This window comes from Hyla sarda, chromosome 2 (genome assembly GCF_029499605.1).
Source record: "Hyla sarda isolate aHylSar1 chromosome 2, aHylSar1.hap1, whole genome shotgun sequence".
NCBI classification, from domain to species: domain Eukaryota; kingdom Metazoa; phylum Chordata; class Amphibia; order Anura; family Hylidae; genus Hyla; species Hyla sarda.
In genome coordinates, this window is record NC_079190.1 from 333,973,324 (window position 1) to 334,001,023 (window position 27,700).

General features: G+C 40.5%; 1 protein-coding gene and 1 long non-coding RNA gene across 2 annotated transcripts; one reads left to right on the plus strand and one right to left on the minus strand.

Moving 5' to 3' along the window:
- The first annotated feature begins 7,161 nt into the window (after positions 1 to 7,161).
- On the plus strand, positions 7,162 to 25,712 carry IL10 (interleukin 10). Its single transcript, XM_056560704.1, has 6 exons — positions 7,162 to 7,447; positions 18,966 to 19,140; positions 20,736 to 20,798; positions 21,532 to 21,684; positions 23,878 to 23,943; positions 25,331 to 25,712. The coding sequence occupies exons 2-6, from the start codon at positions 18,982 to 18,984 to the stop codon at positions 25,421 to 25,423; spliced, it is 534 nt and encodes a 177-aa protein (XP_056416679.1). The 5' UTR covers positions 7,162 to 7,447; positions 18,966 to 18,981; the 3' UTR covers positions 25,424 to 25,712.
- On the minus strand, positions 8,016 to 23,934 carry LOC130357940 (uncharacterized). The gene is made up of 4 exons (XR_008889329.1): positions 23,851 to 23,934; positions 21,530 to 21,660; positions 19,950 to 20,155; positions 8,016 to 8,587 (listed from the first exon to the last, which is right to left on the minus strand). It is a non-coding gene; the product is annotated as an uncharacterized LOC130357940 (long non-coding RNA).
- Positions 25,713 to 27,700: the final 1,988 nt, after the last annotated feature.

Below are 27,700 nucleotides of genomic sequence, written 5' to 3' on the forward strand. Positions count from 1 at the left end.
AGTGTACTATGCGGGGGGATGAAAATTGCAATTTTAGTACTGATATGCCAGTTCCCAGAATGATGACCAAGGGTATCGCCGAAAGTAAAAATTATGCCCCAAACCCTATACTCTGAATCACCATTCTGAGTATGTGATGTGTGTGGCCGTCACTAATCTGTTACCTAAAATGCGCACCCCGCTCAGGTGGGGAGAGAGCGCTGCACATTTGAGGCAACTGCAAACCCCCAATGCTGTTGACTCTGTGTCCCATGACCCATTTTTGTGGGGAAAAGAAAAGATGAGAGGGGTATTGGTAAAGAGGTTTTGGGATAATTTTTTTTTTGGGGGGGGGGGGTTGGTTTTAAAATTTGGAAGACAATGTACTCTGGACTGGTACATTGGAGTCGAATTCTGTGGAATTAAAATTAGGGAAAAGGATTAAAAATGTAGTGCTCCATGGAAGTATGATACTCCCTGAAGCAGTTTTTAATGCAGGGGCCCGAATGATCGGGGCAAGTGTCACACTGAGTGGTGGTGTCCTTCCGAATCCCCCTCCTGTCACACACTCTGCATTTTTTCTGGGATCGTCCCTTCTTTCCAGTGTGGGGAAACTTAAAAAAAAATAAAAAGACTTCTAGCGCAAAAAAACCTGCGCCAAAAAAAAGCATTTACCCAATCAGTGGTGTGCACACTGATTAGCGCTTGGTGGCGACCGGGGGCGCAGAAGTCAATGGGGGGTCTGGTTACTCAGCCCAGAACAGTGGCTGGTGGCACGTACACAGAGCCCCACACAAAAAACTCGAAAAAAAATATATAAAAACCCGAAAAAAGCATCCGCCTGAACTCCCCCAAAAAAACGCTGATCAGTGATAAATCACTGACAGTGGTGGGGCAGGCCACACACACAGGTACGGTTCATCCACACAGCACAGGCCTGCTACTGGTGGCACGGACCGCCTATAGGTGCAAAAAATAAAATAAAAAAGATGCTTTAATCCCCTAAAAAGCGCCTTCACCACAAAAAAACACTGATCAGTACTACGGGACTAACAGTGGCGGACCGCTCTATTATAGCTAAGAGGGTCCGCCACACATTTGGCAAGAAAAAAGAAAAGGTCTGCGCCCCCCAAAAATGCTGGGGGCAGACCGCAGCGACCCTGTAGGGCCGAGGTTACGCAGCTAAAGGTGCTGCGGACCGGCGGACACCTACAGATAGTACGCTGAGAAAAAAAAGGTCTGCGCCCCCCCACAAAAAGCTGGGGGCCGACCGTAGCAATACTGTAGGGTCGGGGTCATGCAGTTAAAGGTGCTACGGACCCGTGGACACCTACAAACGGTGCGCAAAAAAATTTAACTTTTTTTTAACACCTAACTGTCCCTACCTAACCTAATGTTTTCCCTGACTGCTTTCTGTGCCAAGGGGCCACAGAAAGAGGGCACTTTTTTAAACATTTTTTTAAAGTTTCACCTTCTCACAATATATATATTATCCTTTGCTCCCCTTTCATATTGCATAATGAGACTACAAATCCCAGCCAGTCTTGCATTGCATTATATATATATATGTATATATATATATATATATATATATATATATATATTATCATCTACTCACCTTTCAAAATGCATGACTATCTGGGATTCATAGTCTACTACACACAATAGCTTATGCAATATGAAAGAGGAGCAGAGGATAATATATATATATATATATATATATATATATATATATATTTATTTATATATATATATATATATATATATATATATATATATATACTGCAATGCACAACTGGCTGGGATTTGTAGTCTCATTATGCAATATGAAAGAGGAGCAGAGGATAATATATATAATCTTCTGCTCCTCTTTCATATTGCATAATGAGTCTACACATCCCAGCCAGTCGTGTACTCTGACTGGGATAGAGCTATAGCCCAAGGCAGTACCTGTGATGGATGGATGCAGTACCTGCAGCGCAGCACGTGAATAAAGGCCTCCCTCTGTTTCTCCTTGTGTTGAGTGACAGGCCGGGAGCGTGCACAGAGCCTTCTAAAGCCCGCCCTCACTTCCTAAAGGTGCTGCGGACCTGCGGACACCTAAAAACGGTGTGCAAAAAAAATATAGATATCTTTTTTTTAACCCCTAACTGTCCCTACCTAACCTAATGTTTTCCATGACTGCTTTCTGTGCCAAGGGGCCACAGAAAGGGGGCACTTTTTAAACTTTTTTTGAACTAAGGGGGGAGATGGCAGTACGGGGCGCCTTCCTGCACACCAGATCTCAGATAGTACGCTGGAAAAAAAAGGGTCTGCGCCCCCCAAAATAAAGCTGGGGGCAGATTGTAGCGATACTGTAGGGCCGGGGTCATGCAGCTAAAGGTGCTACGGACCCGCGGACACCTTCAAACGGTGTGCAAAAAAAAATATATATCTTTTTTTTAACCCCTAACTGTCCCTACCTAACCTAATATTTTCCCTGACTGCTTTCTGTGCCAAGGGGCCACAGAAAGGGGGCACTTTTTAAACTTTTTTTGAACTGAGGGGGGAGATGGCACCACGGGGCGCTGTCCAGCACACCAGATCTCTAGGAAATGGTGGGCACGTGCTCCTGATCCCACCTCCCCCCTCCCTATTCTGCAGTGATTGATGCGGTCACTATGGCTGCCCAATCACTGCTGTACTGGGGGGGGTGGCAACAGTGCCGCCCCCTAGTAAAGTACGGATGATGATTGGTGGTGTATATTACACCACCGATCATCATCATTATCCGAGTCATCGGGTCACACGTGACCCAGATGACCCGAAACCGCCGCAGACCGCCGGTTAGTATTTACTGGCGATCTGCGGTGATCCCGGCACTCTGCCGGGATGCTTGCTGAATGATTTCATCAGGCATCCGGCTCCGATCCCCGCCGGCGAGCGGTGGGAAGGGAATCGCCAAAAATCGCCTGTCTGAATTGACTGGCGATTTCCCGTGATCGCTGACATATGGGGGTCTCAGGACCCCCCAGGGAAATATGCTGGGATGCCTGCTGAACGATATCAGCAGGCATCCCGGTCCAGTCCCTGCCTAGCGAACGGCAGGGACCAGAATTCCCACGGACGTACCCATACGCCCTCAGTCCTTAAGGACTTTGAAACAGGGGTGTATGGATAAAATAAGGGGTTAAAATCCTCACTGATCCATGCCTAATTCATTTTTTAAAAAGCATGATTTTTTCCACCTGGCAGACAATCCTGTATGCTTAGGGGTGATGACAACACCTTTCATGCTGAACACTGTCTTTGATGCTGCACTGTAAAGTAGATAAGACAGAACACCCATGACGAACTACAAAAGTTGTGGCAAATGGCCTAATCTAGTGAGGTAGGGGTTTATGGTGTTGATCAGAGAAAGGGCACAGCTTTGGTATATATCAATTTGGAAGTTCAGGGGGTGGTGTACATTCCTTTGGAGATGATTCATGTCAGGGTGGATTACCTATATAAAAAAAAAAAAAAAAAAAAAAACATCAGCACCTTGTCTTACCTTTTTTATGTGTTTTGATTTTATGATTTTAGTGCTTGTATTGCAGACACAAGATTTATGGCAACCCTTTTACATAGGTTCGCTGGATTTATTGTGTCTATGTGTGTTTGTGTGTTTATTTGCACTTGTCATTATTCCTTTATTGGTCCACTTATGCTCTAGTTACCAACCCTCTGATCCTGTGGCTGCTGACTTTTACTCCCCTGCACCACTACTGATGTCTTGCTGCCAGTCTAGTATATAATTATCAATTTTCTATTCCTTTTTTTTTCTTTTTTTGCCATTGCTATCAGTTTATTATAAATTTGCCAGATATCCTAGGCTCTGTAGTACTTCCTCTACATTCAGTCCAGCTCCTCTGTAATTTTTCTCTCTACACTTCTCCCCCTCTGTAAAACTGTTGTTATTTGTCTCCCTCCTGCTATGATGCTTTCACGTTATGTCTGGCTACATGTTTTGTCAGCACAGAGCGCATTAACTCCAACTCTTGGCGCCACGTCTATAGCAACCTATACACTGATGCAGTTCAGGGGTCAGCTGTGATCGCCACTGTATAGCTGTATGTCACCTGCATGTTTATTTACATTTACGGACCAAGCCTTGTTTTGAATATATTCAAGCCTAACTGCAGGATTGCACATTGGCGGAGCTTCATTCTGCAGGATGTTGACCCAGTGGACTGTAAAATACATGTATTGGCCTTGGCTTTAGCTACTACTATACCTTGGCATGCACTGTGCTGCACACCAACAATTGCATGCAGTGGCCTACCCTTTCTGCCACATGATTCCAAGCAGAGGCAACTTTTTTGACACAATAATGGCAACTAGGCATGCGATACCTGGGCTAAGCACCCCCCCCCCCCCCCATTAGTTGCCTAAAGGCTGGTACGGGAGTGCCTGTACTACCAACAACTTGGCCAGGTGCACTATAAGAGGTTGACTAAGCAAAAACTGTTGTGTTTATGACATAGGTTTCCTAATAGATAACTGACGGGATAGATGAGGACACAACAAGAACAAAAAAGACAAGACAGAGAATACGTTGCCAGTGGAAGAAGCCTGACTGCTTGACAGGTGGGATAGATCTGGAGGAAAAGCAGCATTAGCAGCAGTTGCAAGGTTTTCCTCACATTGTGGGGTGCTTTGACTGTCCCATGTGGCCTTGTGATGCCGCTATGTGTGCCTACATAGACATGTAGTCCCTATACTTGTACCCTGGCCACTGCTTACTTTCTGTTTGCAGAGATGGCACAGCATCATGTTTCTGCATCAGGTAGGGTATAATGGCAGAATACCAGACAGGTACACCACAACCTAACCCTGCCCTTCCACTGGAAGGTTGTTTTCTTGACCCTACAGATGCAGCAGCATCACCATCACTTGAATTGATCAGACCAGCAGGCCTGTCCGTAACTTTGACAGCTGTTCTTGCCCTATGCTCTTCTTCATTGACACTACCACTACCCTTCTGCTCTGAACAGGGCACCTTCACTCACCTGGTTCCCACATCTTGTCCAACACTACATCATAATCATCAAACAACTCCTTATTGTTCCTGCCACTCCTCTCTGTATGAATTTCTTATGTCTGATTGCGCTCCCTCAGCATATCCACTATGATGCCTTACAGTATGATGTCTACCACCACCAGTCCCACTAGTATTATGCCCACTCACTGCTTCCACCTCCTCTGCAACACAATCTAAAGGTTGACTGTCCTCACTTAACTACTTCATATGGCTAATGCTATCCTTCTGCTTAGCACTAGAGAGGGAAGCAAAGGCAGAGATAATGGAACAAACCGTCTAGGACAAACATTTCCAACACGCCATGTAACTGTAGATGAAGAGGAATCCACTTATACATGGCTTAACGTCATATCATTAGAGAGTGACTATTTTTCCTCCTCTTGAGAAGACCTTGATCGGGTCAACTAATACACAAGGGCCATACTATCCTCTAAAACCACACAACCCCTGGAAGACAATGAGAACGTTGGCTGGCTAATGTTGCTGCTGCTACTACTACCACCAGGCTCCTGAATGCTGTTGCTACCTGTTCTGGTCCTGGTACTTCCACAAAATTCTTACTGGTAGAGAACATGGAAGGGGTGTTCAGTCCTATATCCTGTCCTACAATTCCTTTACCAGGCATATTTTTTTATAAAAAATATTTGGAGGTTATTTTTATGTTTTTGGGGTGATTTGTCACTCACCTACTTTCACTCTCAATGCTTTTACTTCCATAGTTGTGGTAAACCCAGTGAAAGACCCATGTGTTTTATAATTGTATCTGTGTATAAACTAAGACCTGGGGGTGAGGGTCATTCAGACTGTGTTTTTGTGTTTTTTTGAAGTCGTGCACTCTCGTCTCCTCAAATAATCAAAGAGATAAGGGGTCAGGAAGAGAGATGCCCCACCTGGTGGGATCAGAGGAGAGGGGGGGAATGGAGTTTCCCTCCAAAGAAGCAGATATAAGATTTAAAAATGCTGGACTCAACTGTTGTTCAATGCTGTGCAAAAAGCTGACAAGAGCTGGACTCTCACTCACAAGGACGGCTATACCATCATGCTGTAAGAACTTCATCTTTTGTTTTCTGAACTTGTCTTGCCAAACTCTTTTATATATTTTTATACCTGTATGTAATTTGTTTCTGTATTTTTATATAGTCAGCACTGTGATACCTTTTATCAGATTAAATGTTTAATTAATTAACTCTGGTCTTTGATCTCTAAATATATGAGCTCATCTTTCTGAAGGCAGCTCTGGTGGAAACACATTTATCTCAGGGTTAATTTGGTGACTTGCTGGGTCTAGTAGTGGATACCCAGAGGTCTGGCGGCTTTAACCCTTGCACCATCACACTCTCTCTAATGTCTTGGCTGGACCGATAGGGTGTGATCGTGACACCCAGGTAAAAATGTTATGCTTAAAGCGTACCTATCATCTCTCCCAAATAATAAAAAACTGTTATGCGTTACTCAGTACCTCTCCCTGATCATGTACACCTAAGTTTTTTGTGTTCAGACCCTATATTTCTAATAAACAGCTTACATCAGTTGCAGTCTGGCTTCTCATCTTCTCTCAGGCAGGGGGGGGGGGTGTCCCTCTCCTGTCCTCACTCTACTTGACTAAACTTCTGCCCTCACTGTGTGTCACTGAGTCTGAGAGGGAGCTTGGCAGTCAGATAATATATTTATAATCTTCTGCTCCTCTTTCATATTGCATAACATTATGTGTGTAGGGGACCACAAATCCCAGCCAGTTGTGCATTGCAATATATATATATATATATATATATATATATATATATATATATATATATATATATGTGTGTATATATAAAAGGTTTGCAGCACCACTTAGCTTTACAGCATGAAAGAAATTCGGGTGCCAGCACCCAACAAGACCTGATCAGAGTCCCAAGGTTAATCCATCCATAAAAATGATGCAGCAAAAAATTCAAGGTGCAAAAAAGTTTATTTCATTTCATATCAGTAGCAACGTTTCAGATCACACATGATCCTTTTTCAAGCTCATACAAACACACATTAAGGGGTAATATATACCCATGTGAACAATTCCACAATTGTCAAACAATTACATTGTCAATTAACATATACAATCTAAAAAAGTGCATATACTGTAAACAATATTATAAATAAAGTGCAGCAGTGGTAAGTGCATATTAAAGTGGCACATAGTGAGTTAAAAACATCAAAATCTCTTGAATGAACTCTTAGAATTTCATGCAGAAGCATATAACACTTTAAATACATACACCTGTATTTGTAATTATATTCATGTGTTTCAATATACAGGATAAAAGATAAGAAGGAGGAACGCTCACCTGTACAGAGCAGTAATGGCGCCGACTAGCATAGACAGTTCTCCACTGCGCAGGTGAAAAAAGGCCGTAACGGAATACGTGAGAGGTTTGTCAAATGACTCTCCCGATCACGTGATCCGCGTCATCGGGCTTTTAAAGATCATGTGACCGTTGTCATGGAGTGAACCGACGCCTTCGCTCGCTCTCTCCATGATTCCCGGTTCTTAATATTGTAACTATGTATTGTACTGTGTCCAGGGAGGTGTACTATAGTACCTAAAACATACAATTAGAAATTTAATAAATGTGTTGTAAATCTATATATGTTTAATAACTAAAAGAAACCTATATAGCGTCAGAATGGAGAATAGTGAATCTATGATGGTTATATGGGGACACATTATATGGAAAATATTTAAAAAAAAATATATATATATATATATATAATTATTTTTATTTTTTTTAAAGGTAATAAAAATTGAAATATATATATGAAAGAATATATATAAAAATATAAAAACATAAATATAAAAAAATATATAAAAAAATACTAATAAATAAAATTACAATTAAAAATACATATAAAAATTAAAGAAAAAGGAAAAAAAGTTTTAAAGAAAAGAGGAAATAATATTGGTCCTAGTATCATACTGCGATGACACTGACCTCTGGACCTCATACATTAAAGGCGACCCATATATTAACTCTCTAATTCTGCTTCCAACACCATGTGTCGAGGGGCCCATTATCTATGTACCCCGAGGCATCAGTCAAAGGGAGAGTCCCCAGAACTGAGTCGCTAAACCCCTGTCCAGGGGCTCTCACCACCATAGTCTAAAATGGAGAGCGCCCGCTTATTCAGCAGCGCCATATCAACCTGAGTGGGTCCCTCTAAAGCATTGTATATCCAAATTAAAAGAAAAAAAGAGAAATAGAATAAAAAAATAGAACCCAAAAAATATATAAATTATATAAATATATAAATTGTCCATCTAGAGATGTGTTCCAATCTCTATACCATAGCAGTTCACTAACTTCAATCTGCCTATAAAAATGTGTACTAAATTAATCTGTGCAAAAAATCTTTTTATTCATAAAAAATAAAGTATTATAGTAACACTCCCCATGACACAAAAATTCACTACATATTAAACTGACATTATGTATAAAAACATTATTTAAACAATTTTCAAACAGATGAGATGTTCCTCCTCCTCCTCCATCCAATCATATTTTCATGTTCTACCTGTAAATAAAAAAGATAATTTTTTTTAAACAAAATAAATATAATATTTATAAAGATATATAATGTGTGTCTAGTCATCACACACGTACAGATGAATTCACAGGACCATATCGTGGATGGAGCTATACGACGTTAAACTCTAAATTCAGTCCCTTCGGACGAAGTGAATCCAGTTGATGGATCCACCATAATTCTCTCTTGCGTAGTAAGGAGAATCTATCACCCCCTCTCTCTGGCACAGGTATAAAATCTATTGCCATAGATCTGATAACATTCTCCGTGTGTCCAGCATCTACATAATGTTTGGACACAGGGAGGTCTAGTTTACTTTTTCTAATTTCAAAGTTCCGTGTATTATTCACGCTTGGCAAGCAGCAAAAACAGTCTAAGATGTAGTTCAAAGAAAAACGTAAAAAAAAGTCCACCTGTATTTCTTAGGTGTTTGTTCACACCTGAGACCCTGCAATGCGGCATCAAGCAAGTCTTTTCCAAGCCTCCAGGCAGGCTGCTCATCAGCTTCCAAACTCTCAGGGAAGAACTCCACTCTCAGCTCTCTCTTGCAGTGTGAACTGCAACATGCAAATCCCCCTCAGCTTGTGGAGCAGTCTGCCTTTAAGGCCAACAAAAGGTGGCCTGGATTGTGGGGAATGATCCCCACCCTACACTTGACCATTCCCAGTAAGAGCCGTCCCGGATTAGCCTTCCAGCCATACTATGGCCACAGTGTCAGTCTGCATCGCAGCACAGACACTGAAAAAATTCCGGCTCTTACTTCCTTTACTTACTTTACTACATATCGCCCATCAACCATCATGCCTTTCACCTTCTCACAATATATATATTATCCTTTGCTCCCCTTTCATATTGCATAATGAGACTACAAATCCCAACCAGTCGTACATTGCATTATATATATATATATAAATATATATATATACATATATTTATATATATATATACATATATTTATTTATAATCCTCTGCTCCTCTTTCATAATGCATGACTAGCTGGGATTTATAATCTCCTACACACAATATCTTTTGCAATATGAAAGAGGAGCAGAGGATAATATATGTTATATTCTGCTCCTCTTTCATATTGCAAAATGAGACTACAAATCCCAGCCAATCGTGTACTCTGACTGGGATAGAGCTATAGCCCCAGGCAGTACCTGTGATGGATGGACGAGCAGCTGCAGCGCAGCGCGTGAATAAAGGTCTCCCTCTGTTTCTCCTTGTGCTGAGTGACCAGCCGGGAGCGCGCACAGAGCCTTCTAAAGCTCGCCCTCACTTCCTGTATTTCAACAGGCCAGAGTTTTGCCACCGTCGGATTTTACATAGCGACGGGCAGAGATCGGAGTGGGACTCTTGGCCACTTTTGTGAGGACCCCTAGTGGCCAGTTTTATACAGGAGATTTTTAAGTTAAATCAATTTAAAAAAATTATGAATTTATTTACAAAGAATCATATTTTATAGTGCTCTATTGGATTTAACAAAAAAACATTTAGTGATAGTGGCCATTTAAACACAGAAAATACACATAACTGACACTTAGATGGCTATGCAATGTTCAATCTCAGCACTTTTAAAAGTGGAGGAATCCACTTACACATGGCTTAACGTCATATCATTAGACAGTGACTATTTTTCCTCCTCCTGAGAAGACCTTGATCGGGTCAACTAATCCACAAGGGCCATACTATCCTCTAAAACCACACAACCCCTGGAAGACAATGAGAACTTTGGCTTGCTGATGTTGCTGCTGCTACTTCTATCACCAGGCTCCTGGATGCTGCTGCTACCTGTACTAGTCCTGGTACTTCCACCAACATTCTTAGTGGCAGAGGACATGGCAGGGATGCTCTGTCCTATATCCTGTCCTACAATTCCTTTACCAGACATAGTTTTTTTGTTGAAAATATTTGGAGGTTATTTTTATATTTTTTGGGATGATTTGTCTTTCACCTACTTTCACTCTCAACGCTTTTACTTCCATAGTTGTGTTAAACCAAGGTAAAACTCTTATATTTGCTTAAACACAGAACATACACATAACTGACACTTAGATGGCAATGCAGCGTTTAACATCAGCGCTTTTAACTGCGTAACTATGTTAAACCCAAGTAAAAAATACTATGTTTCATTAAACTGAGTGTAAGATGGCTATTCCACGTTCACAGTGCTTTTCATTTATGCTAAAATACAGGTTTGCCCACTGGTTTGCCCAGTTTGCGAACTGTACTCAGCAGCACTGCAAGTGACAGGAGGTTATTGTCTAAGGTCAGCCCACTGATTTACCCCTTAAGGACGCAGCTCATTTTCACCTTAAGGTCGGAGCCCTTTTTTGCAAATCTGACCACTGTCACTTTAAGCATTATTTAACTCTTGGATGCTTTTATTTTTCATTCTGATTCCGAGAGTGTTTTTTCGTGACATATTCTACTTTATGTTAGTGGTAAAATTTTGGCGATACTTGCATAATTTCCTGGTGAAAAATTCCATTTGATGAAAATTTTTGAAATTTTGCATTTTTTTTTACTTTGAAACTCTCTGCCTATAAGGAAAATGTACATCCCAAATAAATTATATATTGATTCACATATACAATATGTCTACTTTATGTAGGCATCATAAAGTTGACATGTTTTTACTTTTGAAAGACTTCAAAGGGCTTCAAAGTATAGCAGCAATTTTCCAATTATTCACAAATTTTCAAAATCTGAATTTTTCAGGGACCAGTTCTGTTTTGAACTGGATTTGAGGGGCCTTCATATTAGAAATACCCCACAAATGACCCCATTATAAAAACTGCACCCCTCAAAGTATTCAAAATGACATTCAGTAAGTTTGTTAACCCATTAGGTGTTTCACAGGAATGGCAGCAAAGTGAAGGAGAAAATTCAAAATCTTAATTTTTTTACACTCGCATGTTCTTGTAGACCCAATTTTTGAATTTTTACAAGGGGTAAAAGGAGAAAAATCTTCCTAAAATTTTAACCCAATTTCTCTCAAGTAAGGAAATATCTCATATGTGGATGTGAAGTGTTCTGTGGGTGCACTAGAGGGCTCAGAAGGGAAGGAGCGATAATGGGATTTTGGAGAGTGAGTTTTTTCTGAAACGGTTTTTGGGAGGCATGTCACATTTAGGAAGCCCCTATAGTGCCAGAACAGCAAGAAAACCCCCACATGGCATACTATTTTGGAAACTACACCCCTGAGGGAACACAACAAGGGGTCCAGTGAACCTTAACACCCCAAAGGTGTTTGATGACTTTTGGTTAAAGTTGGACGTGTAAATGAATTATTTTTTTTTCACTAAAATGCTAAAAAGTTTTTTTCCCCAAAATTTTAAATTTTTACAAGGATTAATAGGAGAAAATGTCCACCAAATGTGTAACCCCATCCCTTCTGAGTATGGAAATACCCCTTGTGTAGACGTCAAGTGCACTGTGGGCACATTACAATACTCAGAAGAGAAGGAGTCACATTTGGCTTCCCCAAATTTGATATTTCTACAAGGGGTAATTGGAGAAAATGCCCCCCAAAATTTGTAACCCCATTTCTTCTGAGTATGGAAATACCCCATGTGTGGACATCAAGTGCTCGGCTGGGGCACTACAATGCTCAGAAGAGAAGGAGCGCCATTGAGATTATGGAGAGAGAATTTGGTTGAAATAGAAGTCTTATGCATTTACAAAGCCCCCCGTGGTGCCAGAACTGTGGACCCCCCACCCTACATGTGACCCCATTTTGGAAACTACACCCCCCACAGAATTTAATAAGGGGTGCAGTGAGCATTTACAACCCACTGGCGTTTGACAGATCTTTGGAAGAGTGGGCAGTGCAAATGAAAAATTACATTTTAAATTTTCACGGACCACTGTTCCAAAAATCTGTCAGACACCTGTGGGGTATAAATGCTCACTGTACCCCTAATTACATAACGTGAGGGGTGTAGTTTCCAAAATGGGGTCACATGTGGGGGGGAGGTCCATTGTTCTGGCACTATGGGGGCTTTGTAAACACACGTGGCTTTCAATTCCGGACAAATTTTCTCTTCCTTCAAAATCCCCTTGTTACGTTCTGTGAGGGGTGTAGTTTCCAAAATGGGGTCACATGTGGATATTTTTTTTTTGCGTTTATGTCAGAACCGCTGTAAAATCGGCCACCCCTGTGCAAATCACCAATTTAGGCCTCAAATGTACATAGTGCGCTCTCACTCCTGAGCCTTGTTGTGCGTCCGCAGAGCATTTATGGGGTATTTCCGTACTCAGGAGAAATTGCGTTACAAATTTTGGGGGTCTTTTTTTCCTTTTACCTCTTGTGAAAATAAAAAGTATGGGGCAACACCAGCATGTTAGTGGAAAAAATGTTTTTTTTTACACTTACCGGCTGATGTAGATGCCAACTTTCCCTTTTCATAAGGGGTAAAAGGAGAAAAAGCCCCCCAAAATTTGGAACTCAATTTCTCCCGAGTACAGAAATACCCCATATGTGGCCCTAAACTGTTTACTTGAAATACGACAGGGCTCCAAAGTGAGAGAGCGCCATGCACATTTGAGGACTAAAATAGGGATTGCATTGGGGTGGACATAGGGATATTCTACGCCAGTGATTCCCAAACAGGGTGCCTCCAGCTGTTCCTAATCTCCCAGCATGCCTGGACAGTCAGTGGCTGTCCAGAAATGCTGGGAGTTGTTGTTTTGCAACAGCTGGAGGCTCCGTTTTGGAAACACTGCCGTACAATGTTTTTTTTTTTTATTGAGGGGGACAGTGTAAGGGGGTGGACATGTAGTGTTTTATCCTTTACTATGTGTTAGTGTAGTGTAGTGTAGTGTTTTTAGGGTACATTCGCACTAGCGCAGGCTTACATTGAGTTTCCCGCAAGGAGTTTGAGCTGCGGCAGAAAATTTGCCGCAGCTCAAACATGAAGCAGGGGGGGGGGGGCAAACCTCCAGCTGTTGCAAAACTACTTTTTCAACAGCTGGAGGCACACTGGTTGGAAAACCTTCTGTTAGCTTCGGTTACCCAACTCAGTATTTTCCAACCAGGGTGCCTCCAGCTGTTGCAAAACTACAACTCCCAGCATGTACTGATCGCCGAAGAGCATGTTGGGAGATGTAGTTATGCAACAGCTCGAGGTACGCAACTACAACTCCCAGCATGCTGAGACAATTGTTTGCTGTTTGGGCATGCTGGGAGTTGTAGTTTTGCAAGATCTGGAGAGCCACAGTTTAGAGACCACTGCACAGTGATCTCCAAACTGTAGCCCTCTAAATCTTGCAAAACTACAACTCCCAGTTAGCCCAAACGGCTGTCTGGGCATGCTGGGAGTTGTAGTTTTGCAACAACTGGGGGGGGGGGATATAGTTTAGAGACCACTGTATAGTGGTCTCCAAACTTTAGCCCCCCCCACAGATGTTGCTAGGCAACTACTCACCGGCTTCCGTAGTCTTCACCAGGGAGCCAAGAGGGAGCCGCACGTCATCTCCGCCCGCAGCCACCGGTCAGGTAAGGGACCTCCACCGCCGCCGCTGCCGGTCACGCTACAGTTCCCCCTTTCTGCCCGGATTGCCGTGGGCAGGACGGGGGAACCGAACTTTAACCCCCCTGCCCCCGATCTGCTATTGGTCGTCGATTCTTGACGACCAATAGCAGGGATAGGAGGCATGGCACCCCTGCCAACTAACTCCTATCCCTTCTTGGACACCCCCGATCCCCCTGATTTTCCGGGTCACCGGACATCGGTATGACCCGGATCTGCGAAAAATAGTCGGTCTGAATTGACGGCGATTTCCTGCGACATGGGGGTAATATTGGTCTCAAAATACCGGATTTAGTCAGTATCAGTATAATGGTAACATGTTGTGACATTTGCTTCTTTTTTGGAAACTGTATAACTATCTCTTAGAGGCACTTCCAGTGAAGAACTTTTTTTTTGTAATCAACTGGTGCCAGAAAGTTAAACAGATTTGTAAATTACTTCTATTTAAAACATCTTAATCCTTCCAGTACTTATTAGTTGCTGAATACTACAGTAGAAATTGTTTTCCCTTTGAAACATAGAGCTGTCTGCTGACATCATGAGCACAGTGCTCTCTGCTTACATCTCTGTCCATTTTAGCAACTGTCCAGAGTAGGAGAAAATCCCCATAGCAAAAATATTCTGCTCTGGACAGTTCCTAAAATGGACAGAGATGTCAGCAGAGAGCACTGTGCTCATGATGTCAGCAGACAGCTCTGTGTTTCAAAAAGAAAAGAATTTCCGCTGTAGTATTCAGCAGCTAATAAGTACTGGAAGGATTAAGATTTTTTTTAATAGAAGTAATTTACAAATCTGTTTAACTTTCTGGCACCAGTTAATAAAAAAAAAAAAAAAAAGTTTACCACCGGAATACCCCTTTAAAGGGGTTTTCCAGGAATAGAAGAACAGAGCAATTTTTTTTTTTAAAACAGCTCCACGTCTGTCCCCAGGTTGTGTGTGGTATTGCAACTTTGCTCCATTCACTTCAATGAAACTGGACTGCATAACCACCGCCAATCTGGAGACAGACGGGGAGCAGTTTTTGAAAGAAAGTAGCTCTGTTTTTCTTTTCAATGGGTTTTTTTTATTAAAGAATTTCCAACACGGAAATAAACATTTCAATACATATGCTTCAGTTTTTATAGTGGCAATATGCATTAGCTCCAGTTTGTTATGTAAAATGTTCAAATGGATTTCAGCAAATCGTCAAGTCATTCTTTGCCATGTAATTTCTTTTAATCTGAAATGTGCTGTGGAGTGAATTCCTACCGCTCAACCACAACACTGTCATCAAACAATATGAGTCAGCATATCTTTATTAAACACTGGGCTTTTCCAGGGAGCATGATAGTTTTGTAATAAAATCACATGTACACTGATGAATAAGTATTATTCAGTTCTTAGGTATGTTTGGGAAATCCTTTCTTTTATTGCATTTATTTATTTTGTATTTAATTATCATAAATATTATTAGGACAAAGATAATAAATAATTTGGAGACTATGTTTTAACAACATCTAGACAACACAGGGTGTACTTGTTCACCCTGTCCGCTTGTTACTTAATGCACCAGGATGTCCGCAAACATCCTGCAGTGTTTACTGTCTGAAGCAAACACTAATGACAGACATCCGCAATGATGCTGAAGTCCACATTAACCCTTTAGATTCTGTGATCAGTGCCTAAAGGAAAAAATAAGAGGTGACGGCAATCATTAGACCCACTGCAGCATGTTATCCTTCAATTGTTATATAATCTGAATATTGTTACTTGCATTTGCACTTTACTTATATTATATTTATTTCTATACAGAGCCGGCTCTGCCTATAGACAAATTAGGCTGCCGCCAAGAGCACCCTCTTGATGGGGGTGCCTCTCTGCCTGCTGCAATAAAGTTAGCCAGCATCTGAAGCACCCGCCCATACAAAGCACATGCCCATCAAGCAAAACTCACACCCGTACTCAGCCTGCTAGTGGAGCGCAGTGCCACCTCCAAGGCAGATACGGGCGATCACTAAGGTTAGGTCCGTCTAACATCCTTATATCGTGCACGCCTCCATAGATCGGGAGGAGCCAATGTTTCTTTGGTAGGGGTTTATGATCACACGGGTCCACAGAGTTAAAATGGCGATCGAAGGTCTCCTCCTTACCTTTGTGCCACTGATTGTCGCTCTTCTGATATAATCTGCCTCAGGCAGACTGTATGAGCAGAGCTCCTATGTCACTGAGCAATGTTAAGCAAAAGCATAGCTTTGTACACCGAAAGCAATCCAGTGATTGCTTATAAAAGTCCCATATGGGGTCTTAAAAAGTGAAAAAAAATTTTTTTTTAAATAACCCCTCTTCCCATTTAAAAAATTAAGCTGTAAAATACATAAATAAACATGTTGCCTAAATTGACCAAACTATTAAAATATGATATCAATGATCCCACACAGTGAACAGCATATATGTAATAATTCAACATTCAAAATGCCAAAATTGATGATAATATATATCGAAAACTACCTTATAAAAGAGATCAAAAAGTCCCTTCAAAGCAATAAAAGTAGTACAAAGCAGTTCAATGAGAGAAAAGCTATGTAAATATGGGTATTGTTGTTATTGTATTTGCCCACAGAATAAAAATACTGTGTTGGTTTTACCGTAACATGTATTGCACAAAAAAACGAAGCCCCCAAAAAGTTGCAGAAGTTTCTGTTTCAATCCCCCCCCCCCTCCACAAATTATATTTTTTGTTGTGCTGTACATTTAATGGTAAAAGCTACTGTGTCCTTAAGGGGTTAAAAAAAATTGAAACTTATCAAATAGATTTTTTTACATGTTGCTTTATGGTGGTTATGAGACTATCAATATATGTAATGATAGTGATACTCTCTAGTATAATGTTTATAATGTATCTCTACATGTCTCTAACACTAGGCACAAGATAAAAGCCCCAAAACACTGTATCAAGCAGCTACTAGTATGGATTTATGTAATGAACTACCTGAGCTCCATGAAACCCAACTTCAGAAAATGGATATAATATGGCAGAATATGCAAAGATCAAAAGCTGAGGTGGGAGAATCTGTTCACAGGACCACTATTAGTGATGTACTCCATAAAGCTGGTCTTATTGGACGAATGGCAAAAAGAAAGCTGTTGGTGAAAGTGAGCCACAAGAAATCCAGTTTGGAGTTTGCCACAAGTCATGTATGTAAGAGACACAGCAAACATGTGGTCATGTGAGACCAAAATATAACTTTATGCCAACACTATGTGTGGTGGAAACTCAACATTACCCATCACCCTGAGCACACCATCCTCACAGTGAAACATGGTGGTGGTATAATCATGCTGTGGGGATGTTTCTCTTCCGCAGGTACAGGTAAAAAAAAAAGTTCACAATTGCTGAGAAGCTGGATGGAGCCAAATACAGGGCAATCCTTGAAGAAGAAAAATTCTGATGCAGTCTGCAAAAGACTTGTACTGAGAATTTATGGCAAGACTTGGTCTTCATCCAATCTGACTGAACTTCAACTTTTTTTCCAAGAAGAATGGACAAACATTTCCCTCTCTAGATGTGTGAAGCTGGTAGAGACATACCCCAAAAGACTTGCAGCTGTAAATTCAGTGAAAGGCGGTTCCACCAAGAATTGACTTACGGGATGAATACATATGCATACAACAGATGTCAATTTTTTTTGTTTTCATTATTGCTTTTGTCAAAATAAAAATCATCTCCAATAGGTTACTAGTGTGCGTGTTTCTGACCAAACAGTCAGAAATAAACTTCATGAGGGAAGTCTGAGGGTCTGTGATCCTCTAGGTGAATCTGCATTTAGAGCCCAGCATTGTGCAGCCAAATTGGAATTGGCAGGTCCGCCACTGGTGCCACGTCAACTTCACAGATAGTAGAAGGCTCACATTGAGCACATGACAGACATGGATGAGTCTGAAGATGCCGTGGTGAATGTTATGCTGTTTAAAAAATAATCCAGCATGACTAGTTTGGCAGTGGCTCAGGCATATCTTTGGAGAGTAGCCCAAACCTCTATGTGATAGCCAATGGTACCCTGAAAGCTGTTGAGTACTGGGATAAATTCCTTCCAGCCATTGTTAGACTTTACACTGATGCATTGTATGCATTTTTAAGTGGTCTTATAGGGCCAGAATGTATATCTCCCCTGAGTATAGTATAGCTGCACTAGTTCCACACCCTTAATACCAAGGCAAAACATTATGCAATAGAATAAAACATTTACAAATATCGTAGCATTTCAGTCATAAAAGAAAGTAGCTTTATCAGCTTTAGTTATATAAGCAATTTCTTAGCCAGTTATATCTGTATAATAAATTAAGATATTAAGATATTAAGGTATAGAGTCCTAAGCAACATCAGAAAGTGTCACAGATAAATTCCAATGGCAATACTCATTTCAGAGGAATTTCAGATTAAATGAGTTTAGATTTTTAGTTATTTTTACACATAGGAAAATGCTGTCAGAAATAATCAGGAAATGACTATTCCTAAATACATTTGCATCATGAAGATGTAAATGCCAGAGGATAATTCAGTATAGACAATGCTAATGGTATACTAGAAAAAGCCACAAAAATTTGATTACCAGCATTTAAAAGTAGTTTACATAAAAAAATAAGAATGTAACATTTATTATACCATACCAGGAATAAAACAACATTTGAATGAATCAACCAATATGGAAAAGGATTTACTAGAAGTAGGGAAAGTGATTATGACATCCTTTTTTGGGGGTGGTGGGCGGAAACAGGAAGCATTTTTGGCTCAATATATAACAGGACAATGGACTCTGGTATTTTGTATCATTTTTTGCTTTTGTGCAAAATAGTTTATCTGAGAGAAAGATGAAGCATTTCTCCTGGCTGCTGGTGCTTATTTTCATCTTCAAGGAGGTGAAGAGTCAAAGTGGAGATGAGGAAGGAAGCTGTCAACGTATTATGAACATATTCCCGGCCAAACTCAGAGATCTGAGATCTACATTCCAGAAAGTCAAGGACTATTTTGTAAGTGTTTCACTCTATATTATATCTTTTCATTCAATAGTATATCAACTTTAATTTTATATATATATATATATATATATATATATATATATATATATTAATTTTTTTTTTTTTTTGGTTCTGCAATACAGCAATACATTAGACATAGAATTTTGTCCATCCATCATAACTTTATTGTAGGTCCAGGAATCAGGATATTTAGAAATAGGGATAAGGTTATGAGTTGAGTATTTGCCTTTAGTGCCGGTCAAAGGCCTCCTGAACAACATGAATGTGCATTGTGCTGTATTAATGGTAAAAGTGGGTAAAATGCTTCGGATCTGTAAGTACCTATAGATCTCTAGATACATTATGGGGATGTAATGTTGATTCTCTCTTATCTGTAGAAAACTGCAAACAGTTATAAGAATGTAATGCTGCTTCTCTGTTATATCTGTAAACCTGAAGACAGTAATGCTAGACCTCTACATACATAAAGACAGCTATGAGGATAGGTGATAGGATAAAAATACAGAAAATACTGATGTTGTCAGCAGCTTGATCTAAATATATATATATATATATATATATATATATATATATATATATTCTTAACAATAAAATTCTGATATAGCTAATGTGTCACAAGCCTAGAGTACTCTACAAAAATTATGTAACAGTGAACAAATTTGCATTTTGCCAGTATTCTTTCAACATTTTTACAAAACATGACCCCCCCCCCCCCCCCCCACCTACATACTAAAGACACCACAAGATGAAGTCACGGGACAAGCGTATTGTACAGCAAGCTATATTGCTTCCTTACTTACCTCACCATTTTCTGGAAGTGTGATCTATATCCATGAAATGCCTAATATTCCATATAAATGTTACATGAAAGTATTTGTAAGTCATCCTTGCCCTTACATAATGACATACAGACATCTCCTGTAATGCTGGTGGTTTGTCTCTATGAATATTCTGTAATAGAACTCTGTTTAGCAATGCTCTTGATAATACAAGTAAAGCAAAGGCACTGAAACATATTAGAAACAAACGTGACAGTGAGTAGTAGTAGAGGAAGCACAAACGTTTTCACTATGACGGAATTTCTCACATAAAATCTTTGATCTTCACAGTGACTCATAGTTAACATAAGCACGACTGTCACATAATAAATTCAGTGTTGATAATCCTCCCTGATACTTAAATAATATACATTTGTGGGTTACTTGGTTTTCAGACTATGGTTCCTTGGGCTCACCAGAAGAAATATTCTAACTTTCATATGTACAGAACATTTACATGTACACTTTTAGTTATAAAATGTATTTTTATCATTTTTTACAATTAGGGCATATTATCAATGAGGTCAAATAGGTAATTTGGAAATTAACCCATAAAAAAACACCCTTCAATGCCAACCCAAAATAGTATTGTCCTATGCTGAACCTCTGAGGAGCATGATTGTGCCAGAGCCTGAATTCATCCAAGAGGATTGTCTGGTACGCGGATCGGCCAGTCCAACCCTGGAAAAAAATAGCTATACAACATTTATGATATGTGATGTTTTTTCAACAACACAATTAATTGTTTAATTTTTTTCTCTCTTTTAGCAAATGAAAGACAATGCCCTTGACACAATATTGCTTGAAAAAGATTTGCTGGATGACTTTAAGGTATGTACTTCTCTCTTGTATAAGTATGAGACCTCCACATATCTTTGCATTGTTTTCTTTGTTTATTTGAAAGTAGTTATAAAGTAGATATAAAGCTTTTATTGTTTGCATAAAATGTGTAAAAATGCATATGATCCCTGCACATGGGCCATTTCTTTCCTAGCTTCCTCCCAGTCTGACTGGGAGAGTATGGTAAGTGAGCTATTACATCCCTGTTCACACTGGTGTGGTGCTGTGCGGTGTCCGTTGCTGCCGTGGCATCGTGTCTGCGGGAGGGTGCGGCCCATAGACTGGTTTGAGTGGCATTGGGGCTGCTCTGCCAGTGGGTCGTTCCCCCCCTGTGGGCATTGGCGTCGCGGCGGTGGTGGTCGCCGCCCAGTGCTGCGCCATTTTATGCTAGGGACGTTAGGGACCCACTCTGGATAGGTGGCCTTGACGTGGCGAGTGGGCTTGTACTTTTTGATCAAAAATGTATAACAACCTGTTAGTTTTTGATATTGTGCTGAGAAGCAATCAGATCATTATACAAGATTGTAGATGTGCACCATGTCTGTTTTTCTACCCGAATTCGCCCTGATACATATTGTGCAAAAAATCTATGTGTAAAAACTACTAAAATGCAGCAAACAATAAATTCTAAACTGCCTTTAAATTGAGATTGTATAAGGAGGTGGAATACAAATGTGCTTAAAGACAAGGCATTTATGTTGACATCCCCTCACTGTACTTACAGAGTTCAATTGGTTGCCAGACTGTATCTGAAATGATTCGTTTCTACCTGGACGATGTCCTACCTCATGCAAAAGGCGACAAAAATGATGTCAAATCAAATGTTCATTTCATGAAGGACAAGCTCCTGGACCTGAGACAAACAATAAAACGCTGTGTGAGTAAATAAAACATGTTCAAATACAAATGGTATCTACAGGATCTTCACCAGTTAATAGTTATTTAATAATAGTTATATTTACTATTTGTGATTTTTACTAGCAGTTCAGGTTGTACAGTTGGCCACCGGGGCATAATAATTTACAAGTATTCCCATAACCTTAAACTAGACACCCCTGAGGGTAGGGACTCAAACAACATTAAAGGTGTACTCTGCTGCTCAGCGTTTGAACCCACACTGGAGCCTGCACCGGGAGCTTGTGATGTCATGGCCCCGCTGCCTCATGATGTCACGCCAAGCCCCCTAAATGCAAGTCTATGGGAGGGAGCATGATGGCTGTCATAGACTTGCATTGAGGGGGCGAGGCTATGACATCAAAAGCTCGCGGTGACGGCTCCAGCGTTTGGAAAAGTTTGTTCCAAATGCTGAGCAGCGGAGTACCACTTTAATAATCATACCTTTGCTGATGTGAACTTCTGTATTTAAAAGGAAATAATCCACGTTTTCTATTATGCTAATGAGATACAAGAGCCCATTAAGAGGGTCGAGTTGGGTATACTGGAGGTATAAGAATTCTTATAGATTGACATATAATCTTGGACAGTGTTTCTCAATGTTTCTAAATCCAAGTACTCCCTACCTAAATAAACTTAATTGAAGTACCTCCAAGGATATAATATGATCATATGCTGCACATTTAAAGGACAGCATGAGGACAAAGTGAGTGCCCATTTAAGACTTGATGGGTACCACCTGGGATACATGTATCCCCTTTAATGTCATGGAGCTGCTTCTAAGGCCAGCAGGATATTATCATGCAGCAAAAGAGGCATGGACTTTATAAAGCATTGGTGCAGCCTCACCTGGAATATGCTGTTTAGTTTTGGGCACTGGTTCATAAAAGTGGCCCTTTTATGAACCAGTGCCCAAAACTAAACAGCATATTCCAGGTGAGGCTGCACCAATGCTTTATAAAGTCCAGGAGCTGAAAAGGTACGCAGCTAAACTAATAAGGGTCAAGGAACATCTTAGCTATGAGGAAAGATTAAAATAATTATATTTGTTTAGTCTTGAGAAGAGACATTTAATAGGGGAGATATTAACAACATATTTATAGGGTAGCTCCCACCATCCTATTTTTTTTTTTTGCTAGCCCGTTCATCATCCCCGCCCCCCGCTACGGCACTAGCCCGTTCCCTCCCTCCCCCCCCCCCCGCATACCCCGTTCCCTCATTACACTTGCAGTTACTGCAGAGTCCGGCAGCGGGCTTGGAGGGACAGCGGCGGCAACGAGGCGGCGGCTACGATGTGCGGGAGGAGTGGCCTCACAGCCAGTGGCCGGGGAGCCAATGCGCTCGCTACCGCCTGTCTGATTGACAGGCAGGGAGCGAGTGCAGCCTAACTGAAAAAGGACTGATTGCCACTCCAAAATCAGTCCTTTTTCAGTAGCTGGTTTTTAAATGTAAATTAAACCTTTTTAATGGAAAAATAATAAAAGTATATTAGAGATATGCTGTAGTACATAAGTACTACAACATATCAAAAAATAAAGTTGGTGACAGTGCCCATTTAAGTATGTGGTCCATAGAAAAAATATGGGGAAAAACTGTTCCAGGTAAAACCCCTTCAGAGAACAAGGTGACAATCCCTACGTCTGGAGAAAAAAAAGGTTTAATCTCCAGAGGTGACAAACCTTCTTTACCATAAGAACTGTGAATCTTTAAAACATTCTACCTCAGGAACTGGTCACAGCAGGAACACTTAAGGGTTAGATACATTCCTAGAACAATAGAACATTAATGCTTATGCAGAAATATAGAATCACATCCTCTCCTATATATTCCCCTTCCCTTGATCTATCTTCTCCCCTTCTTGGTTGAACAGGATGAACATAAGTCTTTTTTACTAACTATAAAACTATTGGGGAGATTTATCAAAACATGTGCAAAGGAAAAGTTGCCCAGTTGCCCATAGCAACCAATCAGATGGCTTCTTTCATTTTGCAGAGGCTTTGTTAAAAATGAAAGAACTGGGCAACTTTTCCTCTGGGCAGGTTTTGATAAATCTCCCCCATTATGTCACTATGTAACTGTGAACACACTACAGCTGAGTATTTATGCCATACACCCAATAAAAATCCCATAATGCCACAATAATGCTTACTATCTGTATCACTTCTTTTCTTTACAGCAACATTTTCTCCCATGTGACAGAAAAAGCAAAGCAGTACAACAAATAAAGAAAAAGTATAGTACGGTATGTGTGTGTTTTTTCTTTCCGTTGTTGCCTAGTTACAATTTCTCAGCTTCTGGAAAAAGACAATTAAGGTCCCCTTAAAAAAAACAGCAGTAAATGCCTTAAAAGTAATAGATGCAAAACATGTTAGACAATTATATAACTTTTTATTATAAATGTGTTTAACAAAAAATCCAAGTCCAAGTGTAAAACAAAATGCCCATTCATAAACAGCACAAGAAATGACATTTCCAGCTTAAATAACATTGCAAGATGTCATTGTGTCTTAAGCAACATGTTTAGCTAATGCTTCCTGTTTGACCATCTTTTCTAAAAGCACCAAATACGCAATAACATACAGGGAAGGAATTGTGTAAACTATAGCTAGTGTCAGCATTGTTACATGTAGTATAGTAATCTCTAAGGTACATGGGAAATTACATGAACCTTTAATGATGCATCGTACGATTACATATGACTTCTTACAACACCATCCTTTACTATACCTTACATGAGTGCTCTCCGCTCTATATGACATCAACAATGATATTTACAATAGCTATGTCAACACACTTGTGATGACAATGTCTGCTATTTTTAGGATGCACAAGGGTGTTTCCCTAATCAAAACATTAATATGTCACGTCTTCGAGATTTGTGTAACTTAAATAGTTGTAGCAATAGAGGTCATAGTAATAGTTGTTTTAGCAGAGGCATAACTTTGTAGCTTCTGGGCCCCAATGTGAAATCTGCAACAAGGCTCCATGTGCCAATTATAATACTGGTCTCATGTGAGGCAGATGTGCTTTGGGGCCCCCTTAGGAACCAGGGCCCCGATGCAACTGCTACCTTTGCACCCCCTATAGCTACGCCCCTGCGTTTTAGTACTAGTTTTTAACATAAACCAAATATAAACTGTAAAGCACTATGGAGAGAACAGTAAGGTCCGGCACTGACGTGACTAGGGTGAGTCTGCTATAGGGTGAAGCCGCAGCGTGGGCTTTCTGACTATGGATACATGGAGGTGCAATGTCTGTAAAAGATGAATGGCAATGTAATGAATAGAAGACACAGGACAGCACTCACCATCCAAGAGATCTTTATTTCTAAGCCTTCGGAAGCATCCAAAGTAGACCCAGGTGAAGGTGGGGAGCACAGCCGGGACAGACTGTTTCACGCAATTAGCGCTTCCTCAAGCCGCTGTAACCGGCTTGAGGAAGCGCTAATTGCGTGAAACAGTCTGTCCCAGCTGTGCTCCCCGCCTCTACCTGGGTCTACTTTGGATGCTTCTGAAGGCTTGGAAATAAAGATCACTTGGATGGTGAGTGCTGTCCCGTGTCTTCTATTCGTTACAAATATAAACTGTATATTCTACGTTTTTCTTACACTGTCCATTGTTTATTTCCAGTTAAAAGAACAAGGAATCTACAAAGCAGTCGGAGAATTTGACATCTTTATTGATTACATTGAGGAATATCTGATGACCAGGAGAAAGTTATAGCACCTACTTTGCTTTATTCTCAACCCAACTCATATATGTGACCTGCTGAATGAAAACAAAAACCCTCCCAGTGATGACTTGTGAGGGTATCTCAAGTATCATTGTCATAACATGTTTTAAAATGTCACGTGGGAGATACTCAGTCATTTAATGTTCTGCTGTTTTTTGTAGGAAATATGAAGTACAAACTGGGCTTTGTTAGCTACAGGGGAACATATAAAGAGCATTCAGTTGAATGTGAGATATATCTACAAAGAATTATGGAGGGTGATATCTGATCATGTTGATTAGATTCATCATGCAGGATGATACAAACCCCTAGTTCTACACATATTGGGGGCCCCCTTCTGATGTTTGTATAAACTGCATGTTTTAATGCTATGTTGAGTATATGTTTTTTATTATGAAGATATTTAATTGCTAACATTTCATGGCCTTGTAGTCTCGTGTAGCTCCAACTCAAGGTATGAAGTTCTTAACACAATGCCCCTGGGAAAAGTATAATAGCTCTCGTTCAGAAGTATGAAAGCTGTCCCTCATAGGTGACAACCCTGTAGGTCAGTATTATCTGGCACTTTAAATTGCTTACTAGAGACTGCCAGCACTGTTTCTGTTGAGATTTTTCTCACTGTCAGTACGGAACATGGGGGAGATTTATCAAAACCTGTTCAGAGGAAAAATTGACTAGTTGCCCATAGCAACCAATCAGGTCACTTCCTTAATTTTTCAGAGGCCTTTTCTCAAATGAAAGAAGCAATCGGATTAGTTGCTATGGGCAACTGGTCAAATTATTCTCTGCACAGGTTTTAATAAATTTCCCCCTAGGTTTCCAGTTTTGCACACTTTTCCTAGGAGCATTGCCTTAAAGGCTCATTATCTTGTGCTAGAATTGTTTAACAACATGTGGGAGTATGTTCACACTATGGAACTTGTGAGCAGAAAAATTCCACTCAGAAATTTGAGTGCAGAAGCCTCCCATTGTTTTCAATGGGATTCTGCTGAACGGAGCACACTGCTGAATTAAAATTCCAGACTCCGATAGAATTATCTTATTTATTCTCTAGTCGGAAAGGGCACAAAGACCAATTGCCGAGTGGTCCAAGCAGCAGACTGAATCTCTGCCTGGAAGAATCTGTAATGTGAACGTAGCCTGAATGTTTAATAGAATCTTATCTTATCTCTATTTTGATGAGGAGAAAGAAAAAAAACAACAACTCCAAAGCACTGCTGTTTACATACAGGTGTCTCTAGTTTAGCTGCTAACCTAAGTGATGAACTGAGTCATGTTGCTAGCCTCCTTAAAGGGGTACTCCGGTGGGAATTTTTTTTTAAATCAACTGGTGCCAGAAAGTTAGAAAGATTTGTAAATTATTTATTTTAAAAAATCTTAATCCTTTCAGTACTTATCAGATGCTGTATGCTCCAGAGGAAGTTGTATGTCTTTCTGGAGTTCTTTCCAGTCTGACCACAGTGCTCTCTGCTGACAGCTATCACGCCCCCTCCCATAGGCTTGCATTGAGGGGCAGAGGCGTGACGTCACACGGGGGCAGAGGCGTGACGTCACACGGGGGCAGAGGCGTGACGTCACACGCCGCCTGCCCCGGGGTCGCCGGTAATCAGACCGGGAGCGAACATGCTCTGGGGACTGATTTTAACTGGGGTGCTGTGTGCAAGATCGCGGGGGTCCCCAGCGGCAGGACCCCCGCGATCAGGCATCTTATCCTCTATCCTTTGGATAGGGGATAAGATGTCTAAGCGCCGGAGTACCCCTTTAAGTACAATGGTACGCTGTTTAAGACACAAACAAGGGTAACAGGGTCAAAGGATACAAAAAAAAATAATAAAGCAAATATACCTCTGTTTAAGTTATGTTCATGATTCTGATATTGTTCTATGATGCATGGAGTGTTTTTTTACATAATTTTATTTTTAATAATAAAAAAAGTTTGTTAAAGAATATTGTTGGCTCCTGTTACTAAGTAGAGTATCTTTTTCCCATAATAGTATAAGGAAAGGATCCACCTTCAAGTACTGGAAACTGTGTAAAGTGGTTAACACAATAAAAGAAAGTGCACTGTTACAAATGGATCTGGATAAGTTGGAGATTGGGCCAGGAAGTGGCAGATGAAGTTCAACACTGAAAATTGTAAGGTTATACACATGGGAAGGAAAAAATCAGGCTGGGAACATTAAGTGAGAAAACATTGGGGACTATTGACATGGAAAAGGATTTGGGAGTTTTAGTTAGCAGTAAATTTAACTACACCATACAGTGTC

Coding starts and splice junctions, on each gene's coding strand:
- IL10 (XM_056560704.1), top strand. CDS start 18,982: ATGAAGCATTTCTCCTGGCTGCTGGTGCTTATTTTCATCTTCAAGGAG. Junction 21,685..23,877: donor GACAAACAATAAAACGCTGT/GTGAGTAAATAA, acceptor TTTTCTTTACAG/CAACATTTTCTCCCATGTGA. Junction 23,944..25,330: donor TAAAGAAAAAGTATAGTACG/GTATGTGTGTGT, acceptor GTTTATTTCCAG/TTAAAAGAACAAGGAATCTA.